General features: G+C 44.5%; 1 protein-coding gene across 1 annotated transcript in view; it reads left to right on the forward strand.

The window, feature by feature from the left end:
* Positions 1-10,468: 10,468 nt before the first annotated feature.
* Positions 10,469-20,457, forward strand: part of MTMR12 (myotubularin related protein 12) — a 35,003-nt gene continuing 25,014 nt past the window's right edge. Inside the window, exons 1-5 of the mRNA XM_056848105.1 lie at positions 10,469-10,507; positions 11,769-11,902; positions 13,631-13,703; positions 15,197-15,327; positions 19,532-19,625. Of these exons, the coding sequence (XP_056704083.1) occupies positions 11,795-11,902; positions 13,631-13,703; positions 15,197-15,327; positions 19,532-19,625 (406 nt within the window). The 5' untranslated portion in view covers positions 10,469-10,507; positions 11,769-11,794. The remainder of the gene's footprint in view (positions 10,508-11,768; positions 11,903-13,630; positions 13,704-15,196; positions 15,328-19,531; positions 19,626-20,457) is intronic.

A 20,457-nucleotide genomic window follows, 5' to 3' on the forward strand; every position in this document is an offset into this window, starting at 1 on the left:
CAAGAGAAGCATCAACTTCCTAGAGATCGCAGCTATTTGGAAAGCCATCCTGCACTTTGGTCCTCAGCTAGCTGGAAAGCACCTTCTCATCAGAACGGACAACATCGCTGCGAAGGCGCATGTGAACAAGCAGGGGGGCTCCAGATCCTCCTCGCTGCACAAACAGGTCTCCAGGATCCTAGAGTGGGCGGAGTCCCACTTAGCCTCGATATCAGCCGAGCACATCCGGGGGGTTCACAATGTTCAGGCCGACTGGCTCAGCAGACAACACCTCGACGAGGCCGAGTGGTCCTTGCACCCGGAAGTCTTCCATCAGATCACCATCAGATTCGGAATCCCTCAGGTGGATTTGTTTGCGACTCCAGCCAACTCCCAACTCGAGAGATTCTACTCCAGGTATCACCAAACCGGGGCGGAGAAAACAGATGCCCTCTTGTCCCCTTGGCCGACAGGTCTGCTGTACGCATTTCCACCTCTGCCTCTCATTCCCAGGGTGCTCAGACGCATTCGGACTCTCCAAGCCACGGTACTGATGATAACTCCGGACTGGCCAAGACGGCCATGGTATCCGGCTCTGCAACAGATGTCCATCCAACCTCCTTGGCGACTTCCATCCAGACAGGACCTATTAATCCAAGGGCCGATTTGCCACCCGGACCCCGGGTGGTATCGACTAACCGTATGGCACTTGAAAGGAGAGACCTCTTAGATCAAGGATACAATTCTGGCATTGTCGATACCATCTTAGCGTCTAGGAAACCAGCCACTCAAAGAATATACGGGGCTACCTGGAAGGTTTTCGCCACGTGGTGCCACCGTAACGCCAAAGATCCCCTGAGACCCGGGGTGGCAGACATTTTAGCCTTTCTTCAAGAGGGAAGAAAGCTTGGGCTTAAAGTTTCCACCATGAGACGTCAATTGGCCGCTATAGCCACCTTAGTACCTCGAGTGGCCCGGTATCCTTTGTCAAAACACCCTCACATCAGTGCTTTTCTTAGAGGGGTTAAGCTGTCGTCCCCGGCGGTGGTACATAGATTCCCTTCCTGGAATCTGCGCACCGTGTTACAAGCCTTGACCAAGTCACCGTTCGAGCCTCTCAGAACGGTCGATCTCAAGTGGGTGCGCATGAAGGCTCTTTTTCTTACCACAGTCACTTCGGCCAGAAGGGTGTCAGAGCTCGGAGCTCTCTCTGTAAGGCCGGAGCTTTGCGTTTTTCATAAGAACAGAGTGGTTCTTCGAACAGATCCCTCTTTTATCCCTAAGGTCCATACACGTTTTCACCTCGAGCAGGAGATAGTTCTCCCTACCTTTTTCCCAAACCCTTCCAACCAAAGGGAAAGGGAGTGGCACTCGCTGGATGTAAAAAGAGCCCTACGCATTTACATCAGACGAACACGACAAATTAGGAAATCAGAGCGCCTCTTTATTTCCTTGACGGCTCCTAACAAAGGTGGAGCTATGTCCCGGGCGGCTATTAGCAGTACCATTAAGGCCTGCATCTCCCTAGCCTATAAAAATTCCGGCATAGGTACTCCGTCCAGCATCACGGCCCACTCCGTTAGGAGTGCGGCCACCACTGCGGCTTTTCGACATAGGGTGTCGCTGGAACAGATATGCAGTGCTGCCACCTGGTCTTCCTTGGCAACTTTTACCAGGCACTACAAGGTAGACACGTTCTCCAGAGATTCCTCTGCATTTGGCCTGGGAGTGCTTCAGGCAGTGCAGGAGGACTAGTTCCCCACCCTAATTCATTAACAGCTCTGGTAAGTCCCAGAATGAAGACGCCCTTCTTACCTAGAGCGAGAAAGAGCCTTGGTTCACTTACCGTGAAGGCTTCTTCTGCTCGTAGGTAAGAAGGGCGTCTTCCCCTCCCTAGTTCCTGCCAGAAGCACACATCAAAAAAAAAAAAAAAAAAAAGAGGGAGGGTGTCTTCAGTTAAGTTGTTAACGTTCACCTTAAAGGTGTTTTGTTTGTTACCAGTCGTTTTGCTCCTTCTGTTACCTCGTCTATTGAAAGGGGAAAAATGTTTTTTCAAAGTTAGATAATAAGATTTAAGCTTTTCAACTACTGAGGCTTTCCGAAGGGAGGGGGTCATTTCCCCCGAGGACCGGAAGGCCTGCATTTTTGTTTGAATCCTGCCTTCCCTAGCAAATAAAGGAAAATAACCCAGAATGAAGACGCCCTTCTTACCTACGAGCAGAAGAAGCCTTCACGGTAAGTGAACCAAGGCTCTTTCTAAGCTATATACAGGTAAATTCATTGTTTCAAAAAGCTTGAGGCCAAAGTTGGTATTTATTTAAAACATGTATTAGCTGGTAGGATAAATTTCTCTTGAGAAGGAACTCATGGCTATTCTACTAGTTTTATGCTACCAGTTACCTAGAGTGGGTGACTGTCAGTGCAATCCTATGCAGTGTTATTTCAGTCTAAACCCATTGACAGCTGGGGAAACTCTGCATAGGACTGCAGTGCTAGATTCAAGTCCAATAGCACCTTAGGGACCCAGCAAGATTTTTGGGGTACCAGCTTTCAAGAGTCAAAGCTCCCTTTATCGGATATGAGTCAGAACAGTGATCTGAGTCCTTACATCAGTCAGAGGTTGGGGAGTTGGAAAGAAGGAACTCAAGATGCAGAGGTACAGTGCGTAGTGCAACCAGCTGATTAGAGCTGCCAAAGAAGGAGGCACTGGTGATGTTAGCCTGTATTAAATTCAGGATATAGGCCAGTGATGGCGAACCTTTTAGAGACCGAGTGCCCAAACTGCAACCCAAAACCAACTTATTTATCGCCGAGTGCCAATGCGGCAATTTAACCTGAATACTGAGGTTTTAGTTTAGAACAGGGGTGGGGAACCTTTTTTCTGCCAAGGGCCATTTGCATATTTATAACATCGTTCGGGGGCCATACCGGGCGTAGATCTCCTGGTGTGTGTGTGGGGGAAGCTAGGGTTGCCAGGTCCTCTTCACCACTGGCGGGAGGTTTTGGGGGTGGAGCCTGAGGAGGGCGGGGTTTGGGGAGGAAGACTGCACAGCCATAGAGCCCAATGGCCAAAGTGGCCATTTTCTCCAGGGGAACTGATCTCTATTGGCTGGAGATCAGTTGTAATAGCAGGAGATCTCCAGCCACCACCTGGAGGTTGGCAACCCTAGGGGAGGCTATGCAGACAAGGCTTGGAGGGTGCCTCTGCTCCCCCAGATCTTCCCCCTCCTCCCAGGTGGGAGGGCAGCCAGTGGTGGGCCCAGGCAACTGAGGTGCCAGGGGGGCACAGCTTGCAGCCTGCGGTCGATCTTCAGGGAAGGAAAAAAGGAAAGAAGGAAGGAAGGACAGAAAGAATGAAGGTCAGAAAGAAGGAAGGAACAGGGAAAGAAGGAAAGAAAGCAAGGAAAGAAGGCAGGAAGGACAGAAAGAAGGAAAGAAAGGGAAGAAGGAAGGAAAGAAAGAAGCAAGCAAGGAAGGAAAGAATGAAGGACAGAAAGAAGGAAGGAAGGAAGCAGGGAAAGAAGGAAGGAAGGACGAAGAAGGAAAGGAGGAAGGAAGGGAAGAAGGAAGGAATGAAGGACAGAAAGAAGCAAGGAAGGAAGGAAGTAAAGAATGAAGGACAGAAAGAAGGAAGAAAGGAAGCAGGGAAAGAAGGAAAGAGAGCGAGAGAGAGAGAGAGAGAAAGAAAGAAAGAAAGAAAGAAAAGGAGAGAGAAAAAATAGAGAAAGAGAGAAAAAGAGGAGAGAAAGATTAGGAGAGAGAGTGACAGAAAAAGGAAGAAAAGAGAGAAAAGCCTTCACACATACACACAGCCGGCTCCCTGCGACCGGGCTTCAGCCTTCCCACCTCTCCCCCCCACCACCACCCCCAAGTCCTGCACGCTGCGGCTTCAGGGAGGGCCGTGCTGCACTGTGTTTCTCTGGCAGCTGCAACGGAGCCCAGGCTGGGCCAGGAGCCTCTGGGAGGAGGAGTAAGAAGGCAGCGCTGCAAGGGCGAAGTGGTGCGCGACTGCTTGGGCGCAAGTCCCGCCGGCCGCCACCGCAGCATGCCCCCCCCACCGCACTGGCCGCTCCCGCTCCCCCGCGCCGCTTCGCAGGCCGCTCGGCTGGGCTGCGCGCTGGACAGAACCAGGGCGGCGGCGGCGGCTCCTCTTGGCCGAGCGGGGGAGGCACCGCAGGTGGCGGCCCGGCCTTCGGGGGCCTTTTGCGGCGGGCGGGCGGGCCCGGCCTCCCTTGCAAGGAGCTGTGTCCCTGCAGCCCCTGGACTGCTACGGGTCGATGAGGCCGGGGCTCTGTCCGGGGCAGGAGTCGGGGGGGCAGGCCACGTACCCCGGGGGTCCCTGAGGGCGACCGCTCCCAGCTCGCCCGCTGTTCCCCGCCCCCGTTCTGAAGCGCCTCCCAGTCCGACCTCGGGCGTGAGGAGCCAATTCGGAGTCACTGCGAACCGCCCGTGGCGCGGGGCCAGGCAAAGCCGTGCCTCCACCCCTCGCCTCCAGCCCGGGAAGGGAAGGGAAAGGGAGGCTGCTTCCCGGGGGCTGAGCGGAGGCGGCCGGGCACGTGCCGGCAGAGAGGGCTACACGTGCCAGAGGCGGCACGCGTGCCATAGGTTCGCCAACACGGATATAGGCTGTCCTTAACCATGCAAGTATACATATCCAAGTTGCAAGTAGCACATCTCCACTGACAGTAGTCCTTCTCTACAAGTGCACAGTCATCCAAAGGGGCACCAGACATAAATCTTTTGATCTAAACACCCCTTGGGGGAAGCAGTCTTTTGTGCAAAGAAGTTACTTTTGGTGACTCTAACCGGTGTCATTTTAGGGAGAAAAGATTGGCTTTTAGCTGATCTGCATTGCACATTAGACTTTTAAAAAAGTAACATTCAGACTGCAAATAGGAAGAGCCACACAATTCCCCAATGTCTTGTTTTTTCCACAGGCAGGGATATTTTATGTGGAAGTATTCCAATATACCACTCACACCCTACCAGACTGATAGTCTGAAGGCTACGGGCCAGGAAGGGATCTTATGTTCCACATCCATGAATTGGCTTCTACAGCAACAGCGCTTCTGTTGCTGTTTATTACAATACATGGGAATAATTACCGCTTGTCTTCAGAAAAGAGTTTGGAAGGTAGTCGTAGCTTGGTAGACCATCAGTGGGGACAGATGTCAACACTCCAAAAGGATAAAACCCCCAAGTTCTTGCCTTGTTATATGCTTCCTCCTTGCTGATTTGACCAACTCTTGAATGTCAAAACGAATAAAGCTTACACCCCTGAAATTTATATGTATATATAATCTCTCTCTCTCTCTCTCTCTATATATATACACTAATATATATATATATACATAGACACACACACGCCTGTGGAATGCTCATGCTTGCTACTTATGTCCCTGCATTCTGTTCTTATTGTTTCAAGGTTCCCGACACTGAGTCATTCAACAGATATCAGCCTGCATCCTGTTTTCCTTCAGATCCCTTATTACAAACCCAGCTTTAGTTCACAGTTCAGCAATACCACTTTGAAGATTTTTTTTAATTTGTGGATTGCAGATGTTTGTAAAAACAAGAAAAAAAAACCTACTCCCAAGACATCAAAAATAACATGAAATAGCATTTTAGCCACCGCTCTCACAGCTTGCCTGAATTGCCCTACCCAATGTATTATGTTGTCCAGTGTTAGGACAGTGCTGAAGATCAGAGTCCTCTGTGAAACAGGGAAGGAGTCAGAATACTGCAGTATTTCACGGAAACAATAGAACATATGTTCTTGAGATGCCCTTATTATAAGGAGGTTATATTAAAAAAACTTAAGCCTCTGTTAGATAGGATTTCTGATGAAACTGATGAAATAAAACTGAATTTTCTGTTATCGGACAAAAACCATCAGATGTCATGCCAAGTAGCCAAATTCTGCTTTTTGATAAGCAGGATTTGGGGGGAAAGGAAAATAAAAACATTGTGGGTTAAAATGGTCTTAAAGGGTTGAAGGTTGCATTTTGAAAATGACTCAAATTGCGTTGCCATTGGATTGAACTGATGTTTTCCTTTTTTCTGTAATGCTGGTCAATGACCATAATGTGATGATGATTCTGCAGTATTCCAACAGCTTTGGTGATTTTGCAGTTATTTAGTCCATTTAAGGAAGCAAATACAGCATCCACTTGAGCCTAAAGCTGCATACTGCTGTGAATATTGATTTATTTTAAGTAATCTGAGAAATGTCAAATAATGGAGGCTAGGCTCATTAGCAGAAGGTTTCTGACAAGTCTGTGTAAGATCTAATTTTTCCTGGTAAAATGCTGGATGAAGGTTATAGAATAATAGATTAGTTCAAGACATAAGAGTCTTGATCATCCCAATAGCTCATTGAATTCAGCATCCTGTTTCCCACTGTTAAACATCCAGATGTTTCCAGGAAGCCCACATGCAGGCAGTAGCCTTCCGTTTCTTTCTGTCTCTTCAGCAATTGGTATTCATAGTTCAGTGAGACAGTATTCTAACTTATTAGAAGTTAAAGCTAAAAGCAATTTAACAAGCTCTTCGTGTACCTGTTGATCCTGCCTTTCAGCTTTCCTCTTTGAAGGAAGTATCTGGGAATCTTAATCAATGGAATTGGTCCACATTTGCCTCAAGCAGTCTCTAGGAAGTGATGTCAGCTTAAGAAATTGCTGATGGGAAGACTATTCTGATGTCTGAAGAAACTTGGAGATATGGGGATTTATTTACTTCATTTATATCCTGCCTCCCCCCCCCCCCCATTCGGTATCCAGATCAGCTTGTATCATTCTCCATTTTATCCTTGCAACAGCCTTATGGGGGTAGGATAGGCTGAGTGACTGGCCTGAAGTTACCCAGTGAGCTTCCGTGGCCGAGTGGGGATTGAACTTGGCTCTCCCAGATCTTAGTCAGTTGCTCTAGGCCAGAGGTCCGTAAACTTTTTGAGCCTGTGGGCCCCTTTGGAAATCTGACACAGGGTGGTGGGCGCAACCACTGCAGGAGGCGGAGCCAACCACAAAAAGGCTGCTGCAGGAGGTGGAGCCGCATACACAGAGGAGGCCAGTGCAGGGGGAGGAGGGGGTAATTCAGAAATAACTCTAGGAAGGAGAGGTGAGAGAAAATAAAACAAACACTGGTGGTAGCTACCATTGAAACATTATTTTAATCCGTTTTAGTAGGATTATTCAACTTTTTTGCTTTATTGTTTTACCAAAGGTTTCAGTCTAACCTTAGAGTGGGGGTGGGGGGGCTTAGTATATGAGCCTGGTAGTAAACCAGATTCAAGCCAATTGTGAACGAATTTAGATTTCTTTAATGTCAGAATTGAGCCTGATGGTAATGGGATTTGATCTTAAATGCCTGTTCCAACAGTTCATAGCTCAAGCATTAATTAGATATACATGCTAACCACTATACTACACTGGTGTACCTCACAGGTAGTTAAGAGGAAATGGGAAAGAGGACGATGGATCTTTGGTTCCTGTTGGGGTGATAGTTGTGATCTACATGAACTAAGTTATTCTACTTTACTTTGGCATCATTTCCTGATCTTCTCCCGCATGCTTTATTTGGGGGGTAGTAGCTCCTGTAGTCTCATTTTTATGCAGCTCCTATTTAAGAGAGCTTTGTTTTTACTACTGTATCTCCAGTCTTCCTCCTGATCTGGCACGCTTTTCTTGTTGCCCGAAGAGAACTTTTTCCTCTTGACGTCAACGTTCTTTTTAAATTAAACCCTTGTAAAACTTCTGCAGCAAAACTAGATTGTGGCTCTCTCTCCTCCCAGGTTGAATGGAAACTTTGAATAAAAGGTTGCCAAACAGGATCTGGGAGTAGCTGATTTCCTTAAAAAGGGGAGGAAAAAGGAATCCTTGTCTGAGCATTGTGAGGGAAGAGGTTGATGTAGTGGATTTGTTTATTCGCTAGTATATAAAAGGGCAGAAGGAAGTGCTTTTGATGCACAAGTGATCAGCGTCCCATATTACAAAAGCAAGAGAGATAAAGCATCAGGTGTAGAGCATTATATGAAAGCAGCTACTGCTACATGACTATTGAACAGGAGAATGGTAGATTGTGCAGTGGCTTCTTCTGAATGATTCAAGGGCTGGCTGGCATGCTTTGAGTAGCAAGATACTTTTGAGCCCTTGAAAGTACAGGATTGCTACAGACGTTGCGCTGAGGTGAGAACAGCAGCTCCCCCCCCCCCGGTAATTGATTTACCTACTCATAGTGTACCTTGGGGTAAATCTTTTGCCGTACACAACTTAATTTGACAAACTCTAACATAACCCCAGTATGCCAAGCACAAACTTTGCAGTAATCAAAAACATGTTTGGCAGTGACTCTGCTAAGTCTCAATAAGATGGGCAGCATATTTGGACATCAGGTTGAACTTTCTGCAACAGTGGAAATGATTACAGCTTAAACGTAATGTACCACTGATGTCATAGCATGCTAATTGTAGACAAAATTAGTCATGTTTCAGCAATATGTATATGCTTGCAAATACTGTATGTCTGTGCTGTAGACACATTGGCATTCTCTGTTTTAAACATTAGCTACCTTTCTACCTTATAGGGACTCAAGGCAGCTTGCAATCTAGTGCTACAGATCAACATAGAGAAGTCTGTACATGCTTTTGTCTTACGGTACTATTCCAAAATGAGAACATCCCACAGGGGTGTTCTTGCATTGTGTTCCTCCAAACTCTTTTTCCATTGGAAAAATAAAGTCCTCTGTGGAATGGAAAAATGTATGCGGGTCCCCCCACTTCTTTTGCTTTCCCATCTGTGTGAACAATGGCTTCCAGAGGGGTGGCTGGATAGGATTCTAAGAGGTTGAGTTTAAGGCTTCATTGTCCTTTACTACTCTGCTCCTGTGGCAAAATTTACAAAATGCATCAGTTATATTGGTTCTTGTAGGTTATCCGGGCTGTGTAACCGTGGTCTTGGAATTTTCTTTCCTGACATTTCGCCAGCAACTGTGGCAGGCATCTTCAGAGGATTAACACTGAAGGACAGTGTCTCTCAGTGTCAAGGGTGTAGGAAGAGTAATATATAGTCAGAAAGGGGTTGGGTTTGAGCTGAGTATTGTCCTGCAAAAGTAATGTGCTAATCATTGTCCTGTAAGTATCAAGATAATGTGCTAATGATGGTATGGTATGTTAATATGGAACCATTGTATCCTGAAGTGATCTGTTAATGTGTGTAATCCAAAGCTAATCTGCATGGCTATTGTTGAATGTTGTCTTTGTTAGTCTGGAGGTTTTTTTTTTTTAGAACAGGAAGCCAAGCCTTATTCATTCTTAAACTCTCCTCTTTTCTGTTAAAGTTGTGCTGATGTTTATGAATTTCAATGGCTTCTCTGCAATCTGACAAAAGAGTTGGTAGAATTGTCCAGTCTTTCAGTGTCTTGGAATAAGACCCTGTGTCCTGTTTGTGTCAGTCCATGTTCAGCCACTGCTGATTTCTCAGGTTGGCCAAGTCTGCAGTATCTTTCATGTTCTTTTATCCTTGTTTGTATGCTGCGTTTTGTGGTCCCGATGTAAACTTCTCCACAGCTGCACAAAACGCAGCATACAAACAAGGATAAAAGAACATGAAAGATACTGCAGACTTGGCCAACCTGAGAAATCAGCAGTGGCTGAACATGGACTGACACAAACAGGACACAGGGTCTTATTCCAAGACACTGAAAGACTGGACAATTCTACCAACTATTTTGTCAGATTGCACAGAGAAGCCATTGAAATTCATAAACATCAGCACAACTTTAACAGAAAAGAGGAGAGTTTAAGAATGAATAAGGCTTGGCTTCCTGTTCTAAAAAAAAAAAACCTCCAGACTAACAAAGACAACATTCAACAATAGCCATGCAGATTAGCTTTGGGTTACACACATTAACAGATCACTTCAGGATACAATGGTTCCATATTAACATACCATACCATCATTAGCACATTATCTTGATACTTACAGGACAATGATTAGCACATTACTTTTGCAGGACAATACTCAGCTCAAACCCAACCCCTTTCTGACTATATATTACTCTTCCTACACCCTTGACACTGAGAGACACTGTCCTTCAGTGTTAATCCTCTGAAGATGCCTGCCACAGTTGCTGGCGAAACGTCAGGAAAGAAAATTCCAAGACCACGGTTACACAGCCCGGATAACCTACAAGAACCAATGAACTCTGACCGTGAAAGCCTTCGACAATACATCAAGTTATATATTTAATTGTATACTAATTCACATAATTTCCGCAGGTTGCAGAACTGTTTTCTTTGGCATAGGGTTTAGATTCTTTAAGGCAGAGTACACACAACCCTAGTTGTGATCTCAAGTTATGCAGTAACTTCTGCAACTGAAGCTTGTTGATCTGCAGTATAGTACTTTGTTCTAATAGTTTTAGAACTTTCTCAGTCATAGGTCTTCAGTAGGACTAAAATGTCTTTTTTCATTTTAGGAAGTACACCTAAAAGATTCTGTTGAAAAGGAAGTAGAGCCTCACTTGTTGCCAGGTACAGTAGTATTTATACAATGCTTAAACCTTTATGTTCTCAAGACTTTTCCTACACAGTCAGTTTGATTTTTAAAAATGCAGTTGGAACATTCACAGGATTTGTTTAATCTATAAAAGTAATCCTACCAGATGTGATAGGTCATGAAGAGGAAAAGCATAGATGGTCATCCAACTCCCAACCCTTTTCTGAAAGGAGGAAAAGGCTAGGTACTTCATGTTTTAGCAGGAAGCATTCTCAGCCTTCAGTCAGTGTAGGTGGGCTGAGATAGAAGAATAAAAAGCTTTGTTCATAGAAGAATTTTGACACAAATACCAGACTAGCCCCAACCTGGATTTCTGCTGGTACCCCTTTGACTGCCCAAAATGGCTGTACTGGGAATCATGAGACCTGCATGGGGGAGAGGCTGTAGTAAGGGGAAGAATTGGGAACACTGAGCCAAAAAGCATGCTTGATCTAACCTTATGGCTATACTGCTACCTCAGTACTGCCTAGGAGTTTGGGTGTAAGGGCAGAAGTGGCATGGGGAACTGCCTACCTTATAGCTGCAATGATTCTTTTCCTGGTGAAAATTTGGGTGCTATCCTTTTGTGCTTCTAGGAAGCAGAGGATTGGGGGAGAGGGTAGGTACAAAAGAAAACAGTATTTCTTCACATTTAATAGATGCAAAGGAGGAATTGCTGGCTAATGTAGCCTTAGCCTGCATAGCAAAATTTCCTCTTCTACTCAGTTCTTAAAAAGGACAAGAACTGTGTCCTCCTTTATATCTCATCACCATACTGAGAAGAAATTTTTACTGGCTTAAAATTAAAAGGGCTGTTGTATGTTCAGGTCTGCAGGTACTGTCCCAGATCTAAAGAATCTGCTTTTCACTAACTTAACAAGTGGTCCTATAAAAGATCTGAGCAAAAGTAGGAAAGAAATGGCTGTGTGTAGTAGGAATTGCTAGGGTTTCAGGAATTGAGAAGCATTCTTAATGCTTCCATTGGTTGGGTAGCATTAAGGTGCCTCGTACAGTCTAGTTGGGCAGAGCCACCTTAAACATTTCTGTCGTGGTACCTGTGGCTGAAGTCTGTTCCACAGAAGGTTAAGGGCACTTTAAACTGGACAACTCTTCAGACAAAAATTATTGGCACCAAGCAGCAGTGTGAATGACTTCTGTGTTTTGCATACTGAAGTTAATTAATGAGAACATTTGAGATAAAGTTTTGAATCTAAGAACTTGAAGGTTTCCCTACTCTAAATTCTCAACCTCTAACAGGTGAAGTGCTGCTTTGTGAAGCAAACATGGTTTTGAAGTGCGGACAAGATGACGGACCAAATCGTGGCACGTACGGGAAACTTATTTGCACAAATTTCAAGATCTCATTCCTTGGCTATTGTGCATCAGAAGAGGTAAGAAATCAGTTTACCTTGTAACTACCCACTATTTAGTGGTACTTAATCCTTTGTTCTCAACTTCCATCCTGCTGTGCACTAGAACATTTTAAATCTATGGACAGGAAATCCTATAGTAGGGTATGGGCAACAGCTGATTTCTGCTGTAAGCTAGTCTATTTTGTGACTTTAAATGAAACTAGTAATTGTGATATACTTTTATATCTATGTGTGAGGATTTCTTCCAATGGATAGTGTTGCGTTTGGGCCATGGAGCTCATGTCTTAATTAAACTGTGGACTTATTAGGGGGCATTGTTAGTTTTGTTTATGATTATTAAGTAGCCATAAGCAACATTTGAAAGGGACAAAGCTTTGACTTTATTGCTATATAATTTAAGCTTTAATTCCATGGGGAAAGTTGTAGAGTAAGTTAATGGCATTGTTTAAATACTTGAGTCTAGAACTTGAGAGAAACACGACATGCCTATATAGAATCATAGAGTTGGAAGGGACCACCGTGGTCATCTAGTCCAACCCCTGCCCAATGCAGGAAATTAACAACTACCTCCCCTCCACATCCCCAGTGACCCCAACCCTCCCCCCACCATTCAGGATCCCACAATCAAAGCACTCCCAACAGATGGCCATCCAGCCTCTGCTTAAAGACCTTCGAAGACAGGGACTCCACCACCCTCCGAGGCAGTGCATTCCACCATCGAACAGCCCTCACCGTCAGGAAATTCTTCCTAATGTTTAGGAGGAATCACTTTTCTATTAGTTTAAATCCATTACTCCGTGTCCTAGTCTGTGGAGCAACAGAGAACAAGCTAGTTCCCTCATCAACATGACATCCCTTCAAATATTTAAACATGGCTATCATGTCTCCCCTCAACCTTCTCTTCTCCAAACTAAACAAACCCAACTCCCTAAGTCTCTCCTCATAGGGCATGGATTCCAGACCTTTGACCATTCTGGTCGCCCTCCTCTGGACACGCTCCAACTTGTCAACATCCTTCTTAAATTGTGGAGCCCAAAACTGGACACAGTATTCCAAGTGAGGTCTGACCAATGCAGAATACAGTGGTAGTATTACTTCCCTTGATCTAGACACAATACTCTTATTGATGCAGCCCAGAATTGCATTGGCCTTCTTAGCCGCCACATCACACTGTTGACTCATGTTCAGTTTGTGGTCCACTAAGACTCCCAGATCTCTTTCACATGTACTGTTGTCAAGCCAACTCTCCCATCCTGTATCTGTTTAGGTACTTCGAATATTTTGCAAATATTCTTGTCTGTAAGAGGTGTAATTGAGTTGTTTAAAATATAATCCTCCTGTTCAACAAGAGACCATAAAGTGTTCAGAGCTTCAAATATGTAGATAGATCCAAGCAAACTCCTGTAACCTCTAGGTTCCCACTCTGTTGTGTGTAGACTGTTTATTTCAATGTTAGACATCTATGTAAGCATCCCTGGTAATGAACAGTGGGCTCTGGGGGGTTCTCTGGGGAATAAACTAGAACTCTGGAAGTGAGGAAAGTATAGAACTCAGACATTATTATCTGATACTTTTCATTTCTGACTTTTATCAATTCAGTATTTAGAGCCTTCCTCTTACAAAAATTGGAACTTATCTCATAATACTATCTTATACAAAACTGGCACAAGCTGTCTAGAGAATAAGATTAATGTCGAAATTGCCTTGATAAAACAAGTCCAGTAATGGGTATCTTTCCTCTTTCAGGAACCACTATTTAAGAATAAAGTCATTGGGGAAAATGACATCACTCTTCAGTGTGTAGACCAGCTCTATGGAAGTAAGCTGGGTAGCTTGTGACTCTATGGGCATCTGTTAATGCATTGTTTAGCTTGGTGGTCCTAATCGACAAGTCAGTCTGTTAAGCAATTTAATAGAGACTTAATATTACAATTTAACAGAGTTGGGCAGAAGGGAGTCATTATGGAAACAGAGTCCCTGCTTCCTTACTGGTATCGTGACTTAGCGATTCTGGGTTTGGCCAGCGATCTCACAACAATAGCTTAAAAAGCCTTTATTGAAAAAAAATAGTCAAAAAGATATAAAAATGCAAGTTCCATAGTCAGAAGCAAACGTAACAATAAAACAATGAAGTCTAGCTAGCTACATACTTACTAAGATGTTACTTGATAAAAGCTGGATCTTAAAGCTATAGGTCTTGTTCAGCTAAGCATTATTCAGAGTGACATGTTAACAAGCAGGTTTAAAGAAGGAATAACTCCATTTCTGTCCACTCAAACTTATGGAAAAGTGAACAGGGAACAGGTGACCCTCAACTCCCAAGCATGATGGTTCCCCGGAGAGAACTCTCTGGGTGCTTCAGACTGGATTGAACTGTTTTCAGTAGCCCAATTAAGGATGGTGTTAGCGAGTTACCTTGGCTAACCTGTTGATGGTGATAGCTGCACCTGGTGTTATGAGAGAGAAACTGGTCTGTGTGTGAGTGGAAAGTGCTGAATGCTGCATGTAAGGGAGACAAAATGGATGATGTAGGTAGCAAAGGTTTCAAAATAGTTCTCCTGTCTTGACAGTCATACATGAATTTTTCCTGTTTTCACTGAATGCTTGCTATGCCTGAGCATGAAAACCCGATAACTGTCTTCCAAGTCCACATGCAGTTTATCTAAACCTTCAGATGGACAACCTATGATTTGAAATAATTTGCTGCACAGAAAAGCAGGACATGGGGCACCCCCCCCCAAGTACTTAGAAGGGTCACTCACTGGGCTTGGATGCCATGGGGGGGTCTATCCTGAATTCTGCAGACAATTTTTAATTTGACCAAAGACTTGCAAATTTACTAAGCCTATGTTGGAATATGTTTCCTTTTAATAAAGGAATCGTTCTGAGTAAGAAAGAATTGTATACACTTTAGCTGAGATCGGGTACAAGGGTTTTATAATGGTGTGGAGTAAGATTAGGGTGGTGAAGTAAGATTAGGGTGGAAAAGGGTGGTGAAGGTAGTGGGTGTTGGTGGGTACTTCAATAGAAGGGGCTGTGACCATTTTGAACTTCTCACTTGTTACAAAATACAGGATGGGGATATTTGCTGAAGAATACTCAGGTCAGGTCCTGCTTGGCAAGTTTGGTTCAGCATTTCTGTTCTATCAAGAAGGCTTTTCCAACTTCAGTTAGAATGAAGGTATAACAAAACACATTTGAATTATTGGGGCCCAATATGTATGATAATAGTTTAGTCATTGGCTAGATAAGTGTCCCTGATGCCTTGTTACTTGAAGAGATGTTTTTTTTAAATTACAATTTTTATTTTAGTTTATGATGACAGAAGAAAACCTTTATGTAATCAGCTGAGAAGATACCCAGAGAAAATAATAATCCACTGCAAAGACCTGAGAGTGTTTCATTTCTGCTTGAGGTACACGAAGGAGGAAGAAGTGAAAAGGGTAACTATAACCTTGTTAATTCTTCCCTTTAATTAAAAAAATGGTTGTAACTATGACCTGATGTCTGTGAATTGGAATGACTAATGTCCTGTCTTCCCGATAATTGGAAGAAAATTAACTTGTGGAACTAGATGTTACAAAGGAGATGCATAGTCCCCAACCTCATGTTTCTCAGTAGTGATGAGGGGCGCTTGCAAGAAAGAATTAACTAAATGGGGGGAGGAGGGGGAGGAAGTTGGAAGTAACCTCAACAGGTGGAGCCTAGAGAGAAAGGGCATTTTTAGGAGAAAGTCTCATAGGCATTTAATCATCCTGCCTTCCCCAACTGCTGATAATCTCCTGGGGAAGGCCTGCCACACCCTCATCTCAGCAAGCACTTGCATCCCTCTTCCCCCCCCTCCCAGTATCTCAATTTCTACTTCTGTCTGTAAGTTAATGCAAGGCTGCTTTAGAGCCAGTTCCTCTGGAAGGAGAAAGGGCACCATATTAAGATTTCTTTATAACTGGGTGTACTGTACCATTGTATTCTCACACTGAATAATTTACCAGTAGTATAAAGAAGAAGAGGAGTTGGTTTTTATATGCCAGCTTTCTCTACCACTTAAGGAAGAATCAATCCGGTTTACAATCTCCTTCCTCTCCCTACATCAGACACCTTATGAGGTTAAGAGGGCTTTTAGAAAGCTGTGACTAGCCCAAGGTCACCCAGCTGGCTTCGTGTGCAGGAGTAGGGAAACCAACCCGGTTCACCAGATTAGAATCCGCCACTCATGTGGAGGAGGTGGGGAATCAAACCCGGTTCTCCAGATTAGTCTACCGCTCTAAACCACTACACCCCGCTGGCAGGGGAAGTCATCACTGGCACTCAGGCTTGTGGGCAGGTGAGATGAAAGGAGGGAGAGGTGAGACACGGGGAAGTACACAGCAGACAGCCACCTCCGTGTCATCACAGTATTTCAGATGACAAGTGCACAGTTCTGATGGCCTGAGGCCACACCATGTGATCCAATCTCAGGTACTTGAGGGAGGAATGGAAATACAGGTTTTCCAAAAGGGGTGTGTGTGGCAATATGAGATTCTTCCCCAATACAGACCCTCATCTAGTATTTAGACCAGTGGTTCCCAACCTTTTTCGAGTTGCAACCCCCTTTTACAATTGCCAAGTAACCTGCGACCCCCGCCACATTTTGATAAAGCCATAAAATGACATTTTCAATAGGATAAAGAAAACACATTAAAATAGATTTTTCAGAATATAATTCCAACTTAATATTTAATTAACTAATTTCATTAAATAATTAATTAATATTTAATGCGATTGTTGTGGTTGCATCTGGGTAACCAGCTTCAAAATTCGTGGCTGAGTGTTTGTTAAAGCCAACTCATGTCATCCTCAACATGTAGTCTGTTTCTTGCCTTTGTTTCGACAATCATGCTAGGAAAAGCTGAGAGCAGCAGGAAAAGAGGAAGACCCAGCAAGAGATGGATTGACTCAATAAAGGAAGCCACAGCCTTCAGTTTGCAAGATCTGAGCAAGGCTGTCAAAGATAGGACATTTTGCATGACTTTCATTCATAGGGTCGCCATGAGTCAGAAGCGACTTGATGGCACCTAACACACACAAGGCCAGTGAAGTCAAATTTGAACAGTGGCTTGACTACTATAATTGTTCAAGCACAACTGAAGTGTTCGTATCAGAACTTCATGGTAGCAAATATATATATATATATATATATATATATATATATATATATATATATATATATATATATATATATATATATATAATCGAATGGTTAAGCTTTCCACGAGGAAACCTTGGCAGAAGCAATTGAGGGTAGCCAAAGAAGTTGTGAGTCATAGGGTCGCCATGAGTCGGAAACGACTTGACAGCACTGAACACACATACAATTTAGAACGTCCAGCCCATCAGCCTGCGTCATCCGCATAACAAGAGAACGATCAATCACCTGAGGTCAGAGGTGAGGGCGGGCGCGTGCTGGCCAGCAGAACAGAGCAGAGCGGGAGTTTTTCGCGCCGGGGCAGGCGCGGTGGACGAGCCGGGAGGGCGGCTGCGAGCAGAGCGGGGCTTTTCGGGCGGCCTGGCTCCTCGGCTGGAGACGGGGCGCGCGCGTGTCAAAAAGAGCCCAGCTGTGTTTTTCGGGTGGCGGAGGAGCTGGGCAGTTGTGGAATGGTCTGGGGAAAACCTTTGCGGAAGGACACAAAAGGGGGCCGTTACTGGGTTACATGGGAACGACCCCCCAGAAAACACTTCGCGACCCCCAAGGGGTTGGGAACCACTGATATAGACATTCCCCTCCCCTGCAAACGGTTGGAACTTTTGGCAAAGTTTTAGAGAATTTGTATATATTTAAAAATCTAGTGGATTCTAGGGGATCAGAAAGGTAAAGGTGCATGCACCAGGTCATTACTGTCCCATGGGATAACGTCACATTTTGACGTTTACTAGGCATACTGTGTACAGGGTGGTTTGCCTCTGCCTTCCCCAGTCTTCTACGTCACAAAGCAGATACCACAGACAATACCGACTTCCCAAAAGAGCTCTACTGGAACTGGTTCATACTGTTAACAAGGGCTCGTGTAGAACGAATAACCTGTTGCCTGCACTTGGCTGTCATCTGCAAGAGATTGATGCCCAAGGTTACACCCAGCATTTGTTGTCCTGTAGGGCGTCATGAGAAATAGCCTTCCCTGTTTCCTTCTGCCACCCACTGGGTTTGCAGCATATTAATTAGCGGCTGTCCCATCAGTGGACGCATGAGCCGATTCTCTTTTCTGAATTGAGTCCCGGTGCTCCCACCTCCCCATTGTGTGTTTCTGTTTCTCTTCATGAGGAGCCAATTATAGAGAGAGGGCAATCCAAGTTACCACTTCCTATGGGCTTGATTCATGCCTTTCGCTGATAGCCAGCAAGGTGTGGGAGACAGCGTGGTGTAGTGGTTAAGAGCAGCGGACTCTAATTTGGTGGACCGGGTTGGTTTCCCCACTCCTGCACACAAAGCGTGCTGGGTGATCTTGGGCTAGTCACAGTTCTCTCAGCCCCACCTACCTCACAAGGTGCCTGTTGTGGTGAGGGGGGGGGGGAAAGGGAAGGAGATTGTAAGCCACTTTGAAACTCCTTACCGGGTATAAAACTAACTTCTAAAAGGCTAGGGGATGGCACTGAAAAGCTTTCTGATTGTGGTGGAACCCACTGAATGGGAGGCGAATTGTGCATTATTTAGAAATCCAAAATCAGATCAAGGTGACTGTAGCTTGATGAAACCCTCTTGTGGGGTCTTAGCTTTGCTACTTGTTTCAGCAAGCTGTTGGTCACTGAGAACATGCTGAAGGCTCTTACAAGTCCATTCATCACTTGTGGCTTACAGTGATTGTAGTTAGCATGATTCAGCCAACTAAATCGGCAAGCTGTGGTTACCGCAAACTGAGAAGTGGAGGAGGGAATCTCGAGCAGGAGGGAGGCTGCTGCACGCTATCAACCACTAAGCTGTGGCTGGGCACAAATAGAAATGAAGTTTGAAAGGCCTAGGGTTCCTGGAGTCTCTTTAGATCTAGACAGCCAATGGAGCGCTGTCGCACAGATGCGCGTTGACTTAATCCTTTATAAATGGTAACAGCATGGAAATATTTCAGAAGGCTTGCTGTGTTTGTCTGCTGCAGCCCAAACAAGTCTTGTGTGTGTGTAAAATGCCTTCAAGTTGCAGCCGACTTATGGCAACCCCTTTTTGGGGTTTTCATGGCAAGAGACTCACAGAGGTGGTTTGCCAGTGCCTTCCTCTGCACAGTAACCCTGGTATTCCTTGGTGGTCTCCCATCCAAATACTAACCAGGGCCGATCCTGCTTAGCTTCTGAGATCTGATGAGATCAGTCTTACAGCACCATAAATTGACAGGCTACTTGTAGTGTAAGCTTTTGTGAGCAAGAGTCAACTTAAACAGCTTTATAGAAATATGCACGATATCACTGGCTGCCGCTCTCTCCACCCCCAATGTGTGAGAATTATAGATAAATATGGAGAGCATTATTACAGCATAATGGTTTAAAGACTAATTGTGTTTTAAAATAGCTAAACATGAACTTAGTGTCACTGTTAGAAATTGCCATCTTTGTCACCGAATAGGACTTCAACCCTTCCAGCTCACTTTCTAGTTTATTGGATGTGTTTTGTCGATCCTTTCTTAGATTGTCAGTGGCATAGTTCATCAGACGCAGACGCCTAAGCTATTTAAACGCTTGTTTCTGTTCTCTTACGCAACAGCTGCACCAAAAGAGACAGGTAAGCATGTGCTATGTGACAGTCTTTGTACTTCGTAATTTGTTTGTTCATAGAATACTATTGTCCCAGTACACTTGCATCTGAATCTGTTTGTTACATGTAGATTAAGACAAAGGCCTGATTCAATACAGATGACCAAGCTACCCTGGGATGAGTACTCTTACTCTGAGGTAACTCAGATGCCTGTATCCTGCCAAATTGAGGCTTGTGTAGATAAGTGATAAATTATCTCTTTAGGTTCAGACATCTACTTTCTTCAGTATATATCTGTACAAGCTTTGTCTAGTACTGAATTCTTTTTCCTAGTGAAGGAAAAGGACTCTTCTTTAATGCACATTTAAATTGTGTGTTGTGGGTCTACCTAGTGAATAAAACTGAGTAGAAACACCTGTGTTGATGCTGATACTGTGTTGGTTTAACCTAAGAATAGCTTTAGAAGAAGTTGTGTAGATGTAGACACTGAACTAATATCTATAGCCCGTGAGATGTCTTTGCTCCTAACTCTTGGTAAATCCAAAGATGCAGCTCTTGTACTGAGGCCCCAGACCAAGATACACATGGGGGGGGGGGGAGAAAAAAAATGCTCTAAATCCAGAACTTCAGTCAGTGTTGTAAATTATGTACCCAGTCCCCTGTATAAGAGTTGGAGCAATGTCTCTGCACTATGCTCTGTATTCCAGCCAAGGAAAGACTCTCAAAATGTTATGTTACAAGGACAGGTACAGAGTTGTTTGAGACTGTAGTCTGTACATTGATGGACTTCCTTATTCACCTATTTCAGATAATAGCAAAGTTTTTATACTGCCTTTCTACCCATGTAGATCATTCAAGG

The sequence above is a fragment of the Euleptes europaea genome, chromosome 4, assembly GCF_029931775.1.
Source record: "Euleptes europaea isolate rEulEur1 chromosome 4, rEulEur1.hap1, whole genome shotgun sequence".
Classification (NCBI taxonomy): domain Eukaryota; kingdom Metazoa; phylum Chordata; class Lepidosauria; order Squamata; family Sphaerodactylidae; genus Euleptes; species Euleptes europaea.